The sequence below is a fragment of the Toxorhynchites rutilus genome, chromosome 3 (genome assembly GCF_029784135.1).
Source record: "Toxorhynchites rutilus septentrionalis strain SRP chromosome 3, ASM2978413v1, whole genome shotgun sequence".
Lineage (NCBI taxonomy): Eukaryota > Metazoa > Arthropoda > Insecta > Diptera > Culicidae > Toxorhynchites > Toxorhynchites rutilus.
The window spans coordinates 121,022,962-121,044,804 of record NC_073746.1 but is presented as its reverse complement, the minus strand read 5'-3'; the positions used below and the strand labels follow the sequence as shown (position 1 = coordinate 121,044,804).

The 21,843-nt window shown below is 36.8% G+C and overlaps 1 protein-coding gene across 1 annotated transcript in view; it reads right to left on the bottom strand.

Annotated features, from left to right (window-relative positions):
- Positions 1-4,966: 4,966 nt before the first annotated feature.
- The window catches only part of LOC129773462 (uncharacterized), a 66,249-nt gene continuing 49,372 nt past the window's right edge, over positions 4,967-21,843 (bottom strand). The window contains exons 11-15 of the mRNA XM_055777073.1: positions 6,556-6,811; positions 6,367-6,493; positions 6,094-6,267; positions 5,614-6,034; positions 4,967-5,550 (exon numbers count right to left, since the gene is read on the bottom strand). Of these exons, the coding sequence (XP_055633048.1) occupies positions 5,336-5,550; positions 5,614-6,034; positions 6,094-6,267; positions 6,367-6,493; positions 6,556-6,811 (1,193 nt within the window). The 3' untranslated portion in view covers positions 4,967-5,335. The remainder of the gene's footprint in view (positions 5,551-5,613; positions 6,035-6,093; positions 6,268-6,366; positions 6,494-6,555; positions 6,812-21,843) is intronic.

Sequence of the window (21,843 nt, the reverse complement as noted above, 5' to 3'; positions counted from 1 at the left end):
CGATATGAATGAAACAATCTGGACTGAAGTGAAGCGAGCAAATGTACATGTGTTTAGTATTACTGTTTAGGTCCTGTCCAAAGAATCAAAGCCATTTCTTCCGAATAGTCACATAACATCCTTGGGGATCGATGGAAGAATAATTTGTGGGATATGTTTTCATAATTCGAGTTGGACTCGAGCCAGGGTATCAATGACTAAACACTCACGCATCCGGGTGCCACACATCGAGCCATAGAGTTAGCTGAGAATAGAAATATTTGAAAAGAAGTAAAGACCACTTTAAAAAGCAACACAGAAATAACACATCCTGGGTACTAGTTCGGTTGTTCTAAATTTAATGGTTCACTAACTCCTCTATCTCACGTATTATTGACATATTTTCAAATAAAATGTAGCAAAACACGTAATATTCGCAACAAAAAAAACACTTGTTATGAATTGCTTTGCGATCGCTGCATTCTGTCAAAGCTAAGATGTCATAGTTGAGAGTGTATAAGTGAATCGTGTCGGACACACTTCGAGTCCAGGATACCTTCTCATAAACGTACCCTGAGCAACAGTATTGTTTTGCATAGTACTGATCTTCAATAAACCAAAAACGGAAGTTGAAAAAATAATCGCGTTTTACTTTTATTCACGAATAGATTTTTTTTCCAAAGTATATATTTTTATTAAGGCTCATATGGCGTCAGCCTGACAGGGCCGGGAGTTCAATATTTCGACAATGTTTGTCTTACAACTATGTTAGTAATATGTAACCGATTACTCGCGGTTTGGCTCGAAGTATTACAAGTGTTTTCATAAATGGGATGTTGCAGTCTGCAATGCTCTCTACGTGCGCCCGACACAGGATACTTCCCATTGGGATGCAGCTGACCATTAATCAGTAACGCCCCCCTAGTTGATGCAGGAAAAATATAGCTACGTAGGAGTAGCTAAGACGAAGGTAACGCGAAGCTTTCATATTTTAAGATATGACTCAAACCAATTGACCATACTTCCAGTATTGAGTAATTCCAAATAAAATCGACAAATTACAAAACATGAGTTATTTTGATTCGAATAAAAGTGTGTATTCCGTTTGGATTAGAGGAAATATGAGTATTCCACAGCAATTGGAAATTTTTTGACTCAAGCGTAACTTTTGAAAAGGGCGTATCGATTTGAGTAAGAGAAATCTTTGATAATTTATATCTCAAAAACTATGAGTCGTATCGAAATAGTGTCTTAGAATGAGTTATAGAGTATTGATGGTTGAATATGAAAAAAATATACACTGAGAAAAAAAATTAGTACTCTTTTTTTATTTACAAAATAAAAATTCAATTTGCAATATCCAAAATACATAATCTTTATTTTTTTTTTTTTTTTTTCATACAAAATAGAAGTCATGCAGAAAATTTTAAAAAATGGGCCAAAGATGGTAAAACTATTTTTGACGAACTTTGTGGAACATCGGATTTTTAGGAATTTTCGAAACATCGAATTTTTGTATGTTAACAATCATTTTTAGCCACTAATTATTATCAATCTCCTTCTAAATGTAGCCATTCTCGAGATATTTAAAAAAATGTTTGTAATTTATTGTCTTTTTAATATGTTCGTCGTGTTATAACATCATGTTCATGAAATTTTATGAATTTGCTTCAACTTCAACTTCAAAATTTCCAACAACTTTTCCAAATACATCATCATGATTCATTTTTTGACTCAAGCGTAACTTTTGAAAAGGGCGTATCTATTTGAGTAAGAGAAATCTTTGATAATTTATATCTCAAAAAATATGAGTCGTACCGAAATAGTGTGTTAGAAACAGTTATAGAGTATTGTTGGCTTAATTTGAAAAAAAATTACACCGAGAAGAATAATTAGTACTCTTTCTTTTATTTACAAAATAAAATTTTAATTTGCGATATCAAAAAATATGTATTTTTTTATATTTTTTTCAATTTTTTCATATAAAATAGAAGTCATGTAGAAAATTAAAAAAATGGGCCCAAGATGGTAAAACTATTTTTGACGAACTCAATTTTTTTTGTTTTAAATCACATCAGGATTCATAATTTGTGGCTAAAAATAATTGTTAACATACAAAAATACGAAGTTTCGAAAATTCCTAAAAATTCGATGTTCCACAAAGTTCGTCAAAAATAGTTTTACCGTCTTGGGCCCATTTTTTAAATTTTCTGCATGACTTCTATGTTGTATGAAAAAATAAAAAAAAATTAAAAAATATGTATTTTGGATATTGCAAATTGAATTTTTATTTTTTAAATAAAAAAAGAGTATTTTCCTTATTTTTTTCCTCAGTGTACATTTTTTCATATTCAACCATCAATAATCTATAACTCTTTCTAAGACACTATTTCGGTACGACTCATAGTTTTTGAGATATAAATTATCAATGATTTCTCTTACTAAAATCGATACGTCCTTTTCAAAAGTTACGCTTGAGTCAAACAATTTCCAATTGCTGTGAAAAACTCATATTTCCTCCAACCCAAACGGAATACACATTTTCATTGGAATCAAAAATACAAGTTTTTGAAATCTGCATTTTTAGGACGATTTCATTTGGAATTGCTGTATTGTGATTGCAATGTCGTGATGGATCTTGTCGAATGCAGCAGTCAAGTCCGTATAGACGGCATCGGTTTGAATTTTCCCCAACAAACTATCCGCTACGTAATTTAAAAAAAAAGTTTCGACAGTTTTCATGACATAAATCTGCTTGCAGTAGGAGAAAACGGGTTCCATAACTACTTGTTCGAAGAATTTGGAAACAGCACAAAGCGATGAAATACTGCGATAGTTATCGACGTCCTGCTACTACCGCATCGCTACTCAACTCCAAGCATCCCCGAACTTTTTTCCGTCGAAGAATCGAAAGCTAAAAAAAAAGGTGGGTTATATCTATGATATAACCGCAAGGTTGACGTGCGGCTACCGTATTTCATCGGCTGATAGTTTTGTATGGTTTGGGCTTAGCAAATACCGACCCAACTGAATAGATGCTTTGTGCGCGTAGGTATATCTCTCCGTACTGATCAAGAAGCCGATCAAAGTATTGGACGATGAAAAGTCTGCAGTTCCAGCACACAATAATGATAATTATGCCAAATTCCCTGTGGCCACATTCAGTTTGTCTAGGAAAGTGCATTGGCAAAATGAGGATTCTATATAGGAGGGTCACTCTACGAAAAATGTAACGAAAATTTAAGAGATTTCAAATTCACATTACGCAAAATCGTCATTACGATATATGTTATAATATATACCATTAGATAGGAAATCCCTTCAGATTTTTTGTATTATTACACAAACAGTGATGATAGTAAAACAAGATAACAATTTAGCGAATAAAGAAGCTATGTTTTTTTTTAGATTTTACACTCTGGAGAAGAGAAACAAACAACATGTTTGCATACAATTTGGCCGTTAGACTCCATGTAGAGACTGAATACATTTGGAAAACGGATTACGTTGGGCGGAACGGGAACGGAAAGCTGAAAAAGATAACGATATTGTAATCACTAGCAAAACATATGTAATACGTGGTTTATTGTGTTAATGTATGCTCAACTTTAAATTTAAAATTAGAATTGGTTTCAACACTTTTTGACTCGTGTGTAATATAATATATTACAAAGTTACCAACTTGTATGTTTGTAACTTTGTATGTTTGTCTGTATTTTTACAAACATACAACCAAGTCAAGCTAAATAAAACCGTTAAAAATATATTTAACAAAGGCTGTCCCCTTTGTGTAGTCCTACGTCACTTCGGTCATGTCCCCGACATTTACCCACCCATTTTTTCCCCAATATCTATCCCAGCAGCCACAGGGTCTAAGAGATAACTTTTTAGAGGTAATAAACACGTTCGTCACCCAACGCGACCCAGCTGGGTTTCTTGCAGGACCCAACTTGCGAATAAGTTATGAAATGTAGGTTTGTTTGTATACAACTTTTACATAATCTAGCCATATTTTTTTCAATTTGAATATAATGTAAAGTAAATGTAAATTAATGAAAAAAAGTATAGAGAAACATTATATTTTGATGGTTTTGATTTTATGATTTTTCTTTACATCCTAAATTTCTATTTTGGGGCCGATTCAATCAAATTCGGTTTGGAAACCCTATTCAATTTAAACGAAGGAAGTGTCCATATTCCATAGCTGGCTGACGGAGCGGTGAGCGAACGTGTTAAACAGATATCACGAAGCTGTTTCACCTTTTTCATTCAAATGTTCGCCAAATAAGTGCAAAACCACGAATGTTCGCTATCGGATAACATGGCAGCACAACAACGCAGTAGAAGATTTCCTCAGGCAATGCATGTTTTGGGTCATTGTCATCCTGCAGTTGGCAATAATTATCAGCCTATCAAATCATTCAGTAATCTATTGCTATACACAAAAAAATATATCGAAGCATTTCAACTTGTTTTGCTCCTTTATGCGCCGACCGCAACTGATTCCAACATGCATAAAAAAACTCTGACACTACGTGTTATAGGTTTTTCATTTTGCTTCGCTACCCTATGAATTTATAATCAAGGCAGATGACATTTGGCTATGACGTTGTTATTGGTATGAAACAATACTGGTGGATGATTGGAACATTACGTTTGACTTGATATGGGTTTTCTCGTTTCGATCGTCTTAACCTCCCTCAGCACACAACCGAAACCAGAAAGGCTGAATCGATTAACCCCTTCCCAACAAAGAAGATTTGTAAAAAAATTTAAAAACGTTGTAACCCATCGAAACAGGATGTTTCACCATAAAAACTTTCTTCAGTCGCGTTGCAAATTGTAGAATGAACACAACGATCTCGTGGATGCTTTTCTCACATTCACAAAAGAAGCACAACTACATAATTTAGACAAACTTTTAAACACATTTATTTACAGGACTTAACACCTAGAGAGATTGAAGCCGAGTTGTATGAAGTTCATGGCACATCCACTACTGTGTTTAAGAATGCTTACAAACTAGTGAATGAATTTAGACGAGGCCGTATACACATAAATGACAAATATTCCTCAATAAGTCCAATAGGAGCAATTTCATTCAAATGATCGCTTAAAAAAAGTACGCAATTTGGGTAAAGCCAAATGAATATCACATGGTAGATTATGGTAAATTTTGCGCGAAAAAAAAATTTGAAAACAACGACTACTCTCAGTGCGGGATAGGTGCAATCGTGAGATCGATTTAGGGCCAAAGACACTTTCTTCTTATCGCAATTTTGGTGAATTTTCGTGTGAATGCTGTCCGTCATTACAAAGACGAAGTGACCATGGCCGACGAGGTGATGAATTCTAATTAATGTCTATACTCATTCCGTAACAACTTTTCAGCTTCTGTAGCGGCCTCAAAACGACACCTTCTTCTAACTTGAACCATATGGTCAAACGGGAGTTTCATTGTCAAATCGTGTCTATACTGCACATCCTCCGGTCGTATTTTAGTGTCGAACTGAAAATTTCTGACCAGATAAATCAGCATCACTTTCATGCTGAACATAGCATAGCGCCAACCTGATGGAATAAGAGAATCACCTGAATTTATTTCCACTCGAAGCTCGAGGAAAATCCGCTCACCAATACAAATCCGGTTACCTCCGCTGAAAGGTAGATACGCAGAGGGGTGACGATTTTTGGATCGCTCCTCGGAGAACTGCTCCGGGTCAAATTTCTTCGCATCCGGGCCCCATATGTCCTTTCGGCGGTGCAGCGCGTAGAAATTCATTACGAAGATATTCCCCGGAGGCACCTTCACGCCATCGATTTCGATTTCGGCCATATTTTCACGCGCAACGTTCGGTGCCACCGGACAGTGGCGGAGACACTCTTTCAGAAACATTTCAAGATACACCAGCTGCTTCAAACTGTTCGAATCGATTTCCACGTCATCCGTTGGCATGTGCTCCATGACCTCGGCGTACAATTTCTCCTGAATGTCCTTGTGGAAGCACAAAAATAAACAAGCGTGGGCTATCAGCAGACCAGTGGTGTCATTTGCCTGAGAAAATGAGGGGAAAATAAGTCTCAAGACATTTTGATCCAAACATCCAACCATACGCCTGTGATAACCGCGTAAATGTTGTCATTAATTTCATTTTCGCTGAAGGTCCTTCCATCCTCGGCTACACTCAACAGTTGATCAATCAGTATTTTCGGCTTGTGAAAATCACTATCGATGCTGCCGTTGTTGTTATCGTTCAATTGCAGCTCTTCCCTCCGCTCTGTTACGAGCTGAAGCGATAATTGTGACGATGAAACGATGAAGTAAGTTCATTAAATTTTATAAACGCATGAATAACCGCAAATTTAAAAACAGAAAACCAAACTCACCCGTTGGAAAAAGTCGCAAACAACCTTCCTCGCCTTCATACATGCGGTGTAATGTTTGGTAATTCGATACACAATGTCCAGATATAGATGAACGCTTACCATCCTCCTTGCCGCCTCGTTGAATGCACTGAAAGTTTTGAATTGACAATGAATATTTTTTGAGATAACTCAAAACCTTCCCCAACATACACATCTAGCCCATGAACGAACTCCTCCTTGCCTTCGCGCTTCAGTACATCACTGCCGAGGGTTGTGCCACAAGCCATCTCTAAGGTGCAGAGCGAGGTGAACTTGTGAATGTTGATCGTTGCTCCATCTGGACACATGCTGTGCATTCGCGCGATCATGTTTCGAGCACATTTCGCAAAGATAGGAATGAATCCATGCAAAATGCGCTGGTTGAAGGACGGATTCAGTCGTTTGCGGGCCACGCGCCAGGTTTTATCTAGTGTTAAAAGTAGACATCATTTGCTGGGAACATTAAAACTTTACACCCGCGTTTGGGCTACTTTCATCTTTTATTTTTTATCACTGGAAATGTTCCAGATGCTCGGGAATATGTTCGATGTGTAAAAAATTGTGGGAATATGTGTAATTTGTAAAAGTTGCATTTTTGATGCAGGCCACACATTATTAAATACCGTTTGTTTTATAAACTTTGTTTGTTTTAATGTTTAATTGTTTTGTGTTTAATATGTAAAAAAATATGCCATAAACATGCATACCCAGGAATAGGGAATATGCTAAGTCACAAGAGAATAGCAATAGTCACTCACGTTACTCGGAAAAGTTTGTATGGAAGCATAATTTTCAAAAAAATCGTTTCAAGTCGTTGTATAACGCATTATGTTGATTCGTGTTTTCTCTAAGTAAAATATGGATCAGAAACCAATCACCATAGCCTCGGAAAGTATAAGAAGCAGCATACGAGGACACTATCCTGCATACAGTGATCAGGACCCCAGCGGAGGGCATTCCAGAAACCTACACCCACCACCAGTGGCGATGTGTACGGGGTGTGAGTGGGGGGGATATCGGTCCCGACGATAAGTTAAAAAAAATCTTGAAGTTTTTGAATGAACATCACGCGTCAGTGATTGATGATATTATCCAGTGAAAAAGTACGGGCAAATATGGTTTTGTGCGGGGGATAGGGACCGCACAAAGAAAAACACATAAAAAATCGTACTTAACTTCACCAGTAGCTTTCAAAAATTGTGTTCGCTACACAATTTGAAAACCACCTTAATCACCGCATAAAAAACAAGAAGTGGGTTATATCTGTGATATAACCGCAAGGTAGACGTAGGACTACCGTTGGCTCGATAATCATTTATTCGAAATTGGATCTGAATCAATTCCTAATGCAAAAAGGAATGAATACTTTGAAAGATTGCTGAATTCATACGATTGTTAGTGTGTGGGTGGATGAGTATAAGTATGGAATTGTTATTAACATGACTATTAATTATTTCGAGCTTGTTGGTGGTTCCGAAACGAACCGATGGAATTTGAGTGGCCTTGTAAAAGCAATTGAAGATGATTGATACATGATTCATTTTTGTTTTCGTGAAAATTACACGAAATTTTCAATGTTTACTCCATGCGCAGAATATAAACTGAGGGCGCCATTTCACGGTAAAAACGAAATAAAGTCTATATAACCTTGCATAAAATTCAGTTCGTTTTATCGTGATGTGGCAATTTTTCATGACTGTTCCATGCGAAAGCAGAACAAAAACTGATGCTATTGGATTGCATCACGGGAACAACAAGCCGAATGCGTAGGGGAAGTGGGAGCGTAGTGGTCACCCTAAGGAATATGTCCATTTCCAGCGTCCCCATATCGCTACAATTCCCTTTTTTCTAAGAATATTATAGTTCAACTCATTGTTGTTCAAGATAGCATAGGCTTTTACTATAAAAATTGAAAATAGTACATCATTAGAAAAAAAGGTGAAAAATAGAACTTTTTTTTTGCTTGGAGGTAAAGTGGTCACCTAGTGGGGGCAAAGTGGTCACTCGCACATATCAAGCTAAATCGGATAGATTTAAGCGTTTTTATCACCTTAATTTGTTAGAATCATATTCGATATAGTAGGTACATGTATGAAATAAGCTTGGTCTATTCACCTAGAGTCTCAATTAATTTTATTTCTCATGCATACAAAATCGTTGTAAGAAACATATAACGTTCCGCATAATTAGGCTTGATTTAGTTGGAGTGGCATATTTTCCAGGGTCAAAGCCACAAAAGGAACCTTTTCAAGAGCAGAATGTGATGAGGTATATTAACTTTAGTAAACAGAACATTGTGAGTCGTTATGCACCTATGACCACTTTGCCCCAAACATCAAAGTAATTTATATGCTAATTAATCGCTGAGATTGCACAAAATTTATGTTCACCTCTTCTAGATGAACATTCGTCCAAACTGATGATTTGTCCAACAGATCAGATTGAATAAACTAAATTTCACGAGAAATGTCTTACATACCAGCGCACAGAACTACGGCCAAATGGCTATCGAGAGAGCAATTTCTGTTTTTATTTATATTTCGACATGCGACAGCTCTACTGAAGTACATGGTGACTTAAAATTCATTAAATTCTTAAAACATAAGGTGCCTATCAATACGGTGTCAATTATATATATATACTATATATTTACAACCGACAAGGGGGTGACCACTTTGCCCCCCATGACCAATTTGCCCCCATTACCCCTAAATAGGTGCGAATTTTCCTTCGCTCGGACGCATTCACACGCAAATAATTTTTCACGACTGTTCCATGCGAAAGCAGAACAGAGACTGATGCGAGTGAAAGTATTCACGCCTTGCGTGTGTCCGCTATGATTTCCCGAACACTAATGCAAGCGAGCAAAACAAATCACAGCTTGCATGTATTCGCTATGACGATTTCTCCAGGTGCCTAGATTTTGCGTCCGCGTTCGGGAACACATTGCGTTCATCAATCATCATCAATGAGCTAGATTGTTATGATTTCAATAGCTTGCTTTCAAAGCAATTTTGTAGCGATTGAAACGATTTTTTGGACCAATAAGTGACAATCATATAATTCGTTGACATTTTATCTTTCGAATGAAGTAATTATTATACCACTCAATTCAGCCGATAAAGAGGTATTGACGTTGAAAACCTTGCAGTCCAGCGTCACTCTCTCGTTTTCGAAACTTTGAACTTACTCCACGGTACAGGAATGAAAGACGTAGTCCTACGTCAAAAAAGTTTCCTTAAAAAAATAATCCAAATCCTAATGATTCCCTTCATGATCAACATTCGATTTCCTTTTTTCACTTCAATAAGCGGCCTACTCACTTGCGCAGATCATAAAATCCACTCTTTGCTTCTTTCAATAAGCTCCTACTGACACCTTAAAACAAACGAAACGAAACATGATGAGAATTAGCTGATACAGTCCCTATGTAGAGTGATAAAATACATATCAAAGATAAACAAAAATAAAATAAATAACCGATGACTTATTTTTTTCAAATACCGCACATAAAAAGTAGCACAAAAAATATCGCACGAGATTTCTGATGCATTTTTTTGTGCGATCGCATGATTTATGAACCTTATATAACCGTTAGTTGCATGGATTAGTATTCTACAAACAAGTTTGAAGAGTTGAAGTGGTATAAGCATCCTGGAACCAATAAATAAGTGGTTTTGAGAAAGTTAAACGGAAATGAAGACGTAGTCCTACATCTAAAATTCCACCATGTTCCATGCAAAAGATTCTGTCTTGAATTTTTTTTCGTTTTAGATGGGAAAAGACTGCTCATTTGAGTAACGATCCTTCACGACCAGGAGAATAACGGTTGAAATTTCATGAAGTACATTTCACAATCGTTCGACGACGCTCCAACGATGTCAGGATCCAATGGAGCAGTTCGCGGTTTTGTTGCGAAAGTAAAGGCGTATTCATTGGGTTTATAGACCCAACTCGACGGAGATTTATGCGCACAACGATGGGCTAATCAAAGCTATTGAAGTTTCGTGAGATTCTGCCGAAAGCTTAAATAATAGATCGAGAGTACGAATTCCTTCTACTAGCAGTTCATGGAACAGTCTAATCGAAAAGAAAATTTGGTGGTTCTGACCATTGGCGGGACTGGCGGATCCTCTGGTTGAAGGAGCGTTCGATGTTGATAGTTCAGGAATTGGATAAATCTGGTACTGTGGTCTGAGAAAGACCGTTTGGACACAGCTTGCACTGAAAAATCAAAACATACTGAAATACTAACTAAATAACGGATAGTTTATTTTCGCGATGCTTCACATCCATAGGTTGAATGAGGAATGAATAATACACTCAATAAAAAAAATTATATGAGGTTGTGTTCAAGACACGACCACTTTGTTGACGTAAAACTACGCTGTTATTTTGTTCAAATCGCTTGTGATAACATCGTATATTATTTTACAAACGAACATACACACACACACACACACACATTTATCTGCACTTTGCGTTCTTCTCAACAGAAACCCTTTCTATTAATATTTCCGGTCTCAATTAGCTTAGCTGTCATCCTTGATGGAGATAGTTTTGCTATACTGAAGGTTTGCCTCACCGAGATCCAATATTTATGCTCCAGGCAAATATTCCCCTTCGTTCTCCTTCTTCTTTTTTTCTTTGTTCACAGTAACTTTAAATCATTCCCCTTCGTTGATCGCCGATAAGTTGCTCGTTATTGACGACACGGGTAGGGAAACACACAAATGAGCAGAGCAAATGTATGGAAAAACGGAAATGCTTCTAGTTCTCATCAATTTAAACCGTTTACACATCAGAGATTGTAATATAAAGCATGAAAAACAAATATTAGGGAATTTCCGATTCATTTGGCATACAAATCGTCTAAATCCGTTCGTGGCAAAAATAGTTATTAACGTGACCTTATTTCATCAAATCGTGACCTGTTTTCCGATTAGGCACCCTTAATGAAAGACCTAGCTCTACGTTAAAAAAATTAGAGGAACAGAATTCGAAGTCGAGATTTTACGATTCGATTTTTGAAATGCTGTAACTTCGTGAGAAATCAACGTATGGAGTTGGGATGTACATAATTTTATAGATTAAAGTTTAGGAATATCATACGAAAATTGGATGTGGTGGACCGTTTTTTAAGATTTTATTTTTTTACACACAATTATTTGCCGGCTAAATCAATAGCAAATCCATTCTTATCAATCAACTTTCATTTGAAAGCCAATAACGTTCCTGTAGGATCTTCAATACAGAGATGCTTTTCTTTAAATGAAAGATTTTCTCTTCGTGTTTGTTAATAATTAATTCAATAAATATTTATCGTACCGCAAATGGGAAGGCAGAAAACTACACTAAATTATGTACAAGGATAATTTGTTACATTGACGAGAAAAATTATTTGAACTTTTCGCATCGAATTCAAAAACGCGCTAAAAACAGGATTTTTATAGCGGATTTCTAATCTGCTGTAATTCTGCAAATATTGCAGTAATTTATGATGTTTGCAGTCAAATTTTATGCCGAGTGTATCCTCTAAACCCATGTGAAAGTTTCATATTGAAAAAAACGATTCACGTATCACCGTTCTTTTTAGCTGTTCATCAATGTTTGAAGTTAATTAGATGAGCACTTTATCGCAAATTATACCTAAAATGCAAATACTATACGTACCCTCGAAACGAACGACTTCTAACTCTTTTCGTTCCTTAACTATTCCTAAACCTTAAAGTTTAAACTTTTAAAATGATGTACATCGCATCTTCATGCATTAATTTTTTATTAATTTTAGTTACAGCTTTTCAAAAACAACCAAAAAATTGACTTCACACTCTGTTCCTTTGATTGTTTTGTCAAGTGTAGAACGGGAATTTTTGGACTTCCAAATTTTAAAGTTAGTTTGAAGCTGTTACTGACTGGTTGCTTTTTTGTGGTATCTCCTGGAATAGAAGTTGAAATCAATTAAAATGGTTTGCAGTACACTTACACCTTTACACTTTGAAAATGTGTACGTTATATCGAGGTAACATGTATGTTATATCAAGTTTAACCGAGGGTACGTTATATCGAAGTTCCCCTATAAATGAATTGGAAATAATAACATAACATATTTTCTTCTACACAATACATCCGGGCTTTGAATTTCAGCAAAGAGCTGATCTAGGATGCGGTTGACTTTAACCTCGAACTGGCCCTTTAATAGGCTGTTAAAGTCTATCTTCATAGATTCCCGAAGCTCAGACCAGAAACCGAGGATGTAGGATGCCCATATCGACAGTGTAGGATACCCATCAACCACTCAATGGACAAAATCCCGAAAACCGCATGTACTTCTATGGTACCCGGAACGACTATTTATATCAAGATTTACCACATGTCGAACTCTCTTTTATTTCAACATGCGGTGGCGGGTATCCATGGACCACGTAAGGAGGCAGCTGGAAGAACACCTTCACATGAAAATGGATCAACGATAAAGTTCATGGCTCATCGAGTCTGCTTTTTTAACACCTGGTGACAGAAAGTGTCCCTCAGGATACATGGATAACTTGAGGAGGTACGAACTTATCTACAATAAGACGGAACAACGATATAGTTCATGGACTCACCGCATCGCGTGCTTTCTAATTCTCCATATGTTTCAACACGCACCGGTGGAAGATATTCAAAGCCATCCTCAAACCTTCAATGAATTCTCTTAAGGGGGTATTATAGTGTAGAGACACGAATTTCGGACGTTTTTTCGAATAAAACAGAAATTGAAAAAAATATTAATAACTACAATAGTTACAAGTTGATTAAGTGAGAGAGTTCAAAAAAAAAAGTTGTGCCATGGCGTACACGATTCCAGCCCTTCTGGTTATCTGAAACAAAAAAAATCGAATAGATTCTGAATCAGCAAAGATGCCGCTATCGCATGAACCTCGGACAAGTCAAAGACATCTTTTTTGACGAAATGGCGGCCGCTTGTAGAGAAAAATGCTGTTTTTAACGTGTTTTTTACGTTTCCCGATTTTTTACAATATTACAATTTGAAAAATATAATTTTTCAGAGGTTCATGCGATGGGGAGATGCATACAGATTGATTACAGATTACTCAGTATTCTTCAGAATTCTTTTTTTCTATATTGAATTCCCTCCCTTTCGCTATCAAACTAGTTTCTCGACCTGCTTTTGACGTAGGACTACGTCTTTCATTAAGGATGCCAAATCAGAAAACAGGTCACGTTTTTGTTGAAATAATGTTGACGATTTGCATACGAATCGAATCGGAAATTCTCTAAGATTTGTTTGATACGTTATACATTACAATCCCATAGTCTGGAAATGGTTTAATGTGATGAAAATTGGAAGCATTCCCATTTTCCCATACATTTTCCTGTCCATTTGAGTACTTTCCTGAATGTGCTGTCAAAAACGAGCAACTTATGCAACCGCAAGAATAGACACAACGAAGAGGATAAACAAAAAGAGAATATTTGCGATGTAAACCCTTGCACAGTAAGTACGCTGTTGCTAGCGTATGAATATTGCATATCCTCTGAGGAAAATTTCCACTTCCCGTTTAGTGGTCATCGAAGCAACAGCTTTTCAGTCGCTCTATAATTTGTGCTTTGACGCCCAACTTCTATCTATCTTAATTTCACTGCAATATCGATATAAGCAATTACTGGTGAAAATTCGTGCAAAATGTTCAAAAATCACGATTTTTACCCCACTGTACATATAAAAACCACTTAAATTTCACCTTAACGTTGAAATGTAAATTTTTTTCGTGAAATAAGTCATAATTGAAAAATAAAAAAAAATATGTTCTTCAAACTGTATATAATCGAGTCCAATTTTTTTTATAATAGAATCACATATAATTGAATCTGTATATAATCAAGTCCTATCTGTACTTGCAAATATTACTGTTTTTGTTGTTTTATGGGTTGTCAAAGATATATTGAGGTGGTTAAAAATGTGGAATAACGGTGGGTACTGGTGGAACAAATATTCAATCGCATAGGGCCGAGTGTGTGTGTCAAATGCGAAAAAGACCGCTGGGAGTGCAATCAACACTCAGTGTAATGCGTGAATTGACATGAAGAATCAAATGACCACTTCATGTATTGTTCACGCAGAGGCAATGTCTATTTTGATTCTCTTCTAGAACGGTTTTTACAAAGCCAAGGGTTAACGATTTTCCCCTTTTCAAGCTCACCGGAACTAATCTAATATAGAGTGTTTTATTAAATTTCGTTGCATTTGTGAATAATGTCCGAAATGATAAACAAGCAAATTAAATAAAACGAATGTGTAGTCCTATGCGGTCGTGCCTTGGATGCAATCCCCTGCAATATTTTTCTTTTGCTTTCCTAACATTGTTAACGGGAAGAAATAAAAGTTTTAGCATCTCTTTGTGATTTGTAGGTAGAAATATGATTCATGGAATGATCACATACTTAATTTAGACACATGTTTGATTTAAAAAATTATTTGATCTTTTGAAGTTATCTAAAAAACCATATTCAGTAGCTATCTGAAAATTCGTGAACATTATCTGATTGCTACTACGTATCATAACCCTCTTCTCAGGATACATATTTTTTTAAATGAACGAGAGAACAGCATCTGCGTAAACTTTTCCTAAGCCACTTATCAATGAAGAGCCGAGTAGCCGAGAGTCGCGTTTATTTGTAGAATTTTATGAATTTCATGAACGAATTTTTCCATCAAATGTGATCTGCGCGCATCGAAGGTGCCATCAAAGATAAAGAGCGCCCCAAAATGTTTGGACACAATGAATTATTAGCAGCACTCGATCAAGACAAACAGCGTGACAAACGCGAATAAAACCTACGAAATTATAAGGTGTGACACAAACAGGAATTTTCAAACGGTTAAAACTAATATTGCCTAGAACGCAAGGGAATCGGATGATACATGAACTGATGCCGAAAGACCTCGAGAAGTGATTTTACGTGTATAAAATAACGTTTTGGCTAGCTACAAACACGTGATCTGAAACATCAACAGTCAATGGTGATCGAAACGCACTCTGCTCACCAGATGCCTCTCCTGTAGTCAGTTTTTAATAAGACCCACCAAAATAAGACTGATGAGACTGACCAACCCACCAAAGCTTTAATCTTTAATGGAATATATATTTCTACCACTGGCACAAAGTTTTTTGCAATGATGTCGATGTCTATTTTTTGTTCAGATCGGGTATAGGAATTCACTTCCGTCACATATGTTCTACCGATAATATCCACGTTACCGAGGGAGCTCCAACACTAACTAGTACCATGTTTTTGGTGATAAATTGGATGTTTAAGATGAAAGTGCTGCGCCTTATCGACGTATACCAGGTGTGCGAATTGCAATTATCCGGTTGTTTCGATGAAAAAAAGACACAATTTTCAGGAGAATCTATAATATTTTCATTCGAAGTAATCTTCGTTTGCTTAAACAGATTTCACCAATCTCTCAGGCAAGTTATGGATACCTTTCCAGTAAGGTTTTTTTTTGTATCGACAAAAACAATTCACCAATTCATTTTCGACATAATAATATTCAGCGAAGTGCTGCTTTGCAAGTTCATGTTCTGTTGAAGCAAAAAAGGTGGTAATCTTACCGGGCAAGATAGGGAGAATACGGCGGGTGCGATAACGTTTCCCAGTTAAGGGCTTTTATTGCGTTCTCCACGGCTTGAGCGGTATGCGTACAAATAAGATTCCCTTTTTCTCTACATGCACGTAAACTATAATTCATATCATAATAGGCTGTGAGTATACGAAACTGATTTCCTTAGTTTGACAGTTACCTCATGGCGAAATTGCAGCGTATTCTTGATTTGTCCCACGCGCAAATGTCAGTAAAAGACATTTTTATGGCCATGGGTATGTCCCGGTGAACTATGCGAGGGGTGTTAGACCAAGAAAAGAAAGTATAACTAACAGCGAAGGTGGCAACAGGTGGCAACAGGAATATTCGCACCCGGGAGCCACGAATCGAGCAATGTATGAAAATCTTGTCAGAATGAATCATCAATCCATATTCAACTGTCTCTACAAAACCATTTTGCTATAACTTCGCGGCGCATCATTTTCCCGCGGAGCACCATTTGAAAACCCCTGTTCTAAGGTTTCCAAAAGATAAATCTGCACCATCGCGATTGAAGTTCGACACAGCGATTGGAGTTGAATAAAATCTACGTGCATTGAATAACAGAATATATCGCCGATTCGATTGATTTTAGAAAAGTTAGTTACCTTCTCAAGTTTCCCACAGTTGACTCTCCATTGTCGCGATTAGATTTCAAAAAAAGGTGCGATAAATAATAGAATATAAAGCCGGTCCAATTAATTTTACAGGTTTTTCTTATCAGGTTACCTAAAGATAATCTCAGTCGCGTGTTGTGACACATAAGATTTTCGAATTTTTATCTCGTCGAGTAATCGATTGTTCGCGTTTACATTATCACATCACTTAGGGGAACCCGGAACCCGGCAAGAATGCCACCTTAAGCTAATACGCGTTTTTGATTACTCTTTTATTATATTTTTTTTGCTGGTTTGTTCATTTATACTCCTATTTAGGTGTAGCTATGCATCAAATTGTTCAAAAGTTATGTTTACTATGAAAATATTTCATTTACAAAAATGATGTTTTTGGCTTGTATTTTTCCAGTACGGGGCAAGAGTGCCACCTCGACGGGACAAGAGTGCCAATTTTATAAAAATCTAATTTTTGATGAAAAAAGCACTGTGAAATTCACGGTGATTCCAAAGAACGCAAACTGAAGTTCTGGTGGCGTTCACGAAAACCGGCAAGCCAATCTTCTCCGGCCAATTTGGATGTTTTGTCGAAAAAAATCTAAAATCTAAATTATTTCACTCTGCGATTTTATACCCTAGGTTCGGGATGTCGTGTGTTGTCAGCCCATAAAATAACTTCTGCATATTAAGGGTGTGACTCACGAGTTACTCCTCCTGTTGTTTAGAAAACACAGTTTTAAAACGGCCTAACTTCTGCACATATCAGGCAAATGTTCTTCTGGGCAAACTATATTCCTCCGCAGCTCTTCTCCATGATATACAGAATGTACGGCAACAACCATAGTTTGCATCTGCCACTGATTTCGGAACGAAATTCGTTCATATTTACAAACGATGACCACAATAAACACAACCACGATTACACTATTTGCGTTGGACAGATCGAATTCGAGGTTACGACTATGGCAATTTTACCCCGGTGAAAAAACACTGGTTTCGGAACGAAATTCGTTCATATTAACAAACCATGTCCACAACAAACACAACCACGATTACACTATTTGCGTTTGACAGATCGAATTCGAGGTTACGACTATGGCATTTTTACCCCGGTAATAATGGTTCCTTTTGCCCCGGAAGTTGAGAGATAACAAATTTATTTTTTATTGAAATAAATGCGTACGATTTAAATTAGTTCATACAGTAAGTTGAAGAAAAATGATTATTCCATTTGTATTTATGGGTGGAGTCATGCAAACATATAGAAACTGAGGGTATTTCGTTAATTTGCGCTTGTGCGTTTTCATATAGATTGCAATTGTAAGAAGCTCAGTTAGTATTTATCTATTTTCCAATAAAAAATATTTAAGGCTCTGGCTAATAATATGTGAGATATATGCAGTATCTGTATAAAACAAAGTTCTGTAGTTAAATAATTGTAAAAGATGGATATAGGCAAAATAATCAGATGGGCACTCTTGCCCCGTATGGCACTCTTGTCCCGGGTTACCCTACTCCAGTGAATCCTGGTTCTAACCTCTTACCATGACAATCGTAAGGGAACCACACTATAGAGACGACCCTTCTGGCCGCGAATATCATATTACAATCCTTCCTTTCCTCTGGTTACTGTAAGGAATAGCCGGCGTCGTTATTGACTATTTAAATCTCGAATCACCGATACTTGCACAATGAAAATGGTTTTCTACTCCCAAGCGTCATTCAGTGTATTCTTTGTGCAATTTCATTGTCTCAGGCAATCACGGAGAACAACTACGATGTGTACGGTCTACCCAAGCTCAAGCTCGGGCTCCACAAGGTCGTGTAATTATATTATAACAAAAAAAAACTCTTTAATGTCAATCAAGAGGGTTTTACAACTGTCTATGTGTACATGGTTTACTCTGACTGAACCAAAAAATATTTCTCAGAGACTTTTACTGCTATGACTTAACAATTTAGTGATAAAATCATATCATTATCAGTCAACGTGGATTTGAAACTGTAGACTGTCCTCCATCAAACCTACACAATGAAACAAATTAGTTTTATGGCTTGAAACAGTATTTTAATAACCAAGAATAAAGTAACTGAGCCGGTAAAAATAGACGGATTAATAAAAAAAATCAAGATAAATTGACTAGCATTTCTTCGAAACATCCTAACAAATTCTAATCTAAATCATCATCTTTGTCGTCATACTGCTTGAGATTCTCGAAAAATTCATGGTGGATTGGAAGAACTAAATACGAAATATACCATGCCTGTTCAGATGAAGTGGGCAGAACCACAAATCGGTTGAATTCAATCTTATAACGAAACTGTGACGGTGTATCGAAAAGTATTCTTAAACATTTAACACGTTATTACACACAAACGGGTGAATTTTTGTCGTGTAATCAGAGCACACTTTGTTTACATGTCAAAAATCGAAATACAAATCATTCAGTCGAGGTCATAAAGTTGTTTTCGGAAAGTCGCGGATTGATTTGGAAACTAGAAAATTCTGTACGGTTGGTGCACCGAAAGAGGTGTTACATACCACAAAATAGCAACAACAAAAAAAAAAATCTGTGCATAAAGTGTTAAACGAATAGTCGCAAAGTTCGGTAATGAGTGTTCTTTCGAGAATCTCAGCAGAAGTGGACGAAAACCCAGACCAAGTAATCCCGAATTGGACCGAAAAGATGTAAATTATATTCAGAAGAACAGATCTGCATCTATTCGTCATTTGGCCAAGAAGTTCAAAACCAGTGTTGGGATGATTCAGCGGATTGAACAGAGACATGGTCTTAAGACCAATAAAAAGCAAAAAGTCCGGAGCAGCAAGATCGCGCTAAAACGCGAACTCGAAAGGTATATGAGCGTATTTTGAACAATCCCAACCAGTGCATTCTCATGGATGACGAAACATACGTCAAAGGAGATTCCAGAACTGCCAGGATCTGAATTTTATAGCAAATCGATTGAAGAGAATGTACCATTAGCGGATACGACTGTTGCGATGGAAAAATTCGGCCAAAAAGTGCTCGTTTGGCAAGCCATTTGCACGTGTGGCATGCGATCGTCAACTTTTCTCACAAAAGGAACTATAAATGCTCAAATTTATGTGGAAGAATGCTTGAAGAAGAGATTGCTTCCACTATATAGAAAGCACGAGGTTCCTCATCTATTCTGGCCGGATTTGGCATCGGCACATTATGTCAAATCCACTCTACAGTGGTTTTCGGAAAACAACATCATGTTCGTCGAAAAAGACTGTGGTCTACCTAACTGTCCCCAGCTGCGGCCAATTGAACGTTACTGGGCAATTGTCAAGGCCAAATTCAAGAAGTAATGTCTAAAAATAGGCAAGAGTTCAAGAATTGGTCTGCAGCGTCCAGAAAGTGCACAAAGACTACTGTGCAGAATTTGTGGAGTGGAGTCAAATCTAAGGTTCGATCATTTTTTTAGAAATCAACAATAAGCTTGATTTTTTCATATCATTACTTAATATTTTTCATATGGAAACTTCATATTCTTGAATATTCACTTTTGTAAACACTTTATGAACGTTTTCAGTTTTATTTTGATGTTTGAGTGTTCAAGACTACTTTTCAACACAGTGTTTAATACCTTAATTACGTAATTACGTAATTACGTAAACAAATATGTCAAAAACACTATAGAACTGGCGAGATCATCAATTTCGCAGTCAGGATTGCATCCAGTATCTAGTTTTGCACCGAGTATTTCTTCCTCGTACAAGTACAAGATTCTTCAAAAACATATTTGATTTCGAAGTCGGAGTCACTACTATATTCTCTGACTGAACATGTGTTCAGTCGAAGTGAACCAAGTACAATTCTTGATTTTCAAAGAAAAATATATTTCAACGACAAACGGGGTAGAATGTTGCAGTCAATGATAGACCACAACTGGATTTGGAATCGATCATGAATAGTGAAGTAATTACAATCTTTTACTCTCTGACACTTTTTCCGCTCAGATCACTGTCTTTGATGCAAACGAACCAATCATAGCGCTTTTTGTTCCTCTAGACCAGTATCTCCGTTATCTTCTCAGTGTTTCTGATTAGGGATTGCATAACCGCGCCAAAATTTCAATAACCGGTTATTCGATAATGAACATTTATTATGATGTTAATGAGTTTACAAGAAAACATTTTGCAGGATTTTGCAACTTAGTTTGTTGTTTAAATTAATACTAAGGGACACAAATAATGTTAATTTTGTCATCTTCTAATCTGAATCGGATCTCATTAGGGGAAATCAGGGGAAATCCGACACCCTAGGGATTTCCACATATTTCCAAGACCTCCCATGTTCCTCCGACCTCAAATCGTTACAGAACCTCTCTTCAACTATTCATGAACTATTCTACAGTATCTGTTGATTAATTTTTGAGTAAAACTTGAGTTTTGATAGAATACAAAAACTGATGTTTTTAGGTGAAATAAATGAGAGTGCGGGTGAAATCGACACCCTGTCGGGTTAAAACCTTTAGAGAAACGAATGTAAACTTGTTACAATAAGCAGATGATGGACAAATTCCTACTCCTGGTCCGGAGTAAACACGAGAGTTTTAATTCTAGCTTGGGGTTGTGCCGATGAGCGTTGAAGCTCTTCCAGGCTTTTTTGTTGACAAGCCCTGTTCAACGTTGGTTTTGGCTGTTTTATCAATCCAGTTCTGTCGTTTTGTCTTCCATATATAAACACAAGACATCTACAAAAAGCAAGGACGCATTTTTCCTGTCAGTGTAACACAAACCAGGTGTTGGTTTTTTCCCTCCTGTTATCCAACTTCCGAGCCAATACCATAATCGTCAAATTTAATCAAATCACGAACGATTTAAAATGCCTGGTTGTTCAATGCAGTCCGTGAAGTTTGATAGAAGACGCCGAAGTCATCATTAATTGAGCCACGACCACGATCAGAATGCAGAGAGCTGTTCTAGCATAAATTGCAATCCGACGTCAGTTTCATAAAGGGTGCGGTTCTTCCGGCATAGCAGTTCAACAGCGACCAGAACTGCTTCGAAGGCATCGAGTATCGAGTATCGAGCAGCTATTTTTGAACAGTAGGTCGGAGGTCGTAGAATCGGCACAACACTGCCAGTTGGACTTTTCGATCTTATTTAGATTCTAGAGTAATATTTCAAAGCGACATAAAGACGAATATTATTTATGGTGT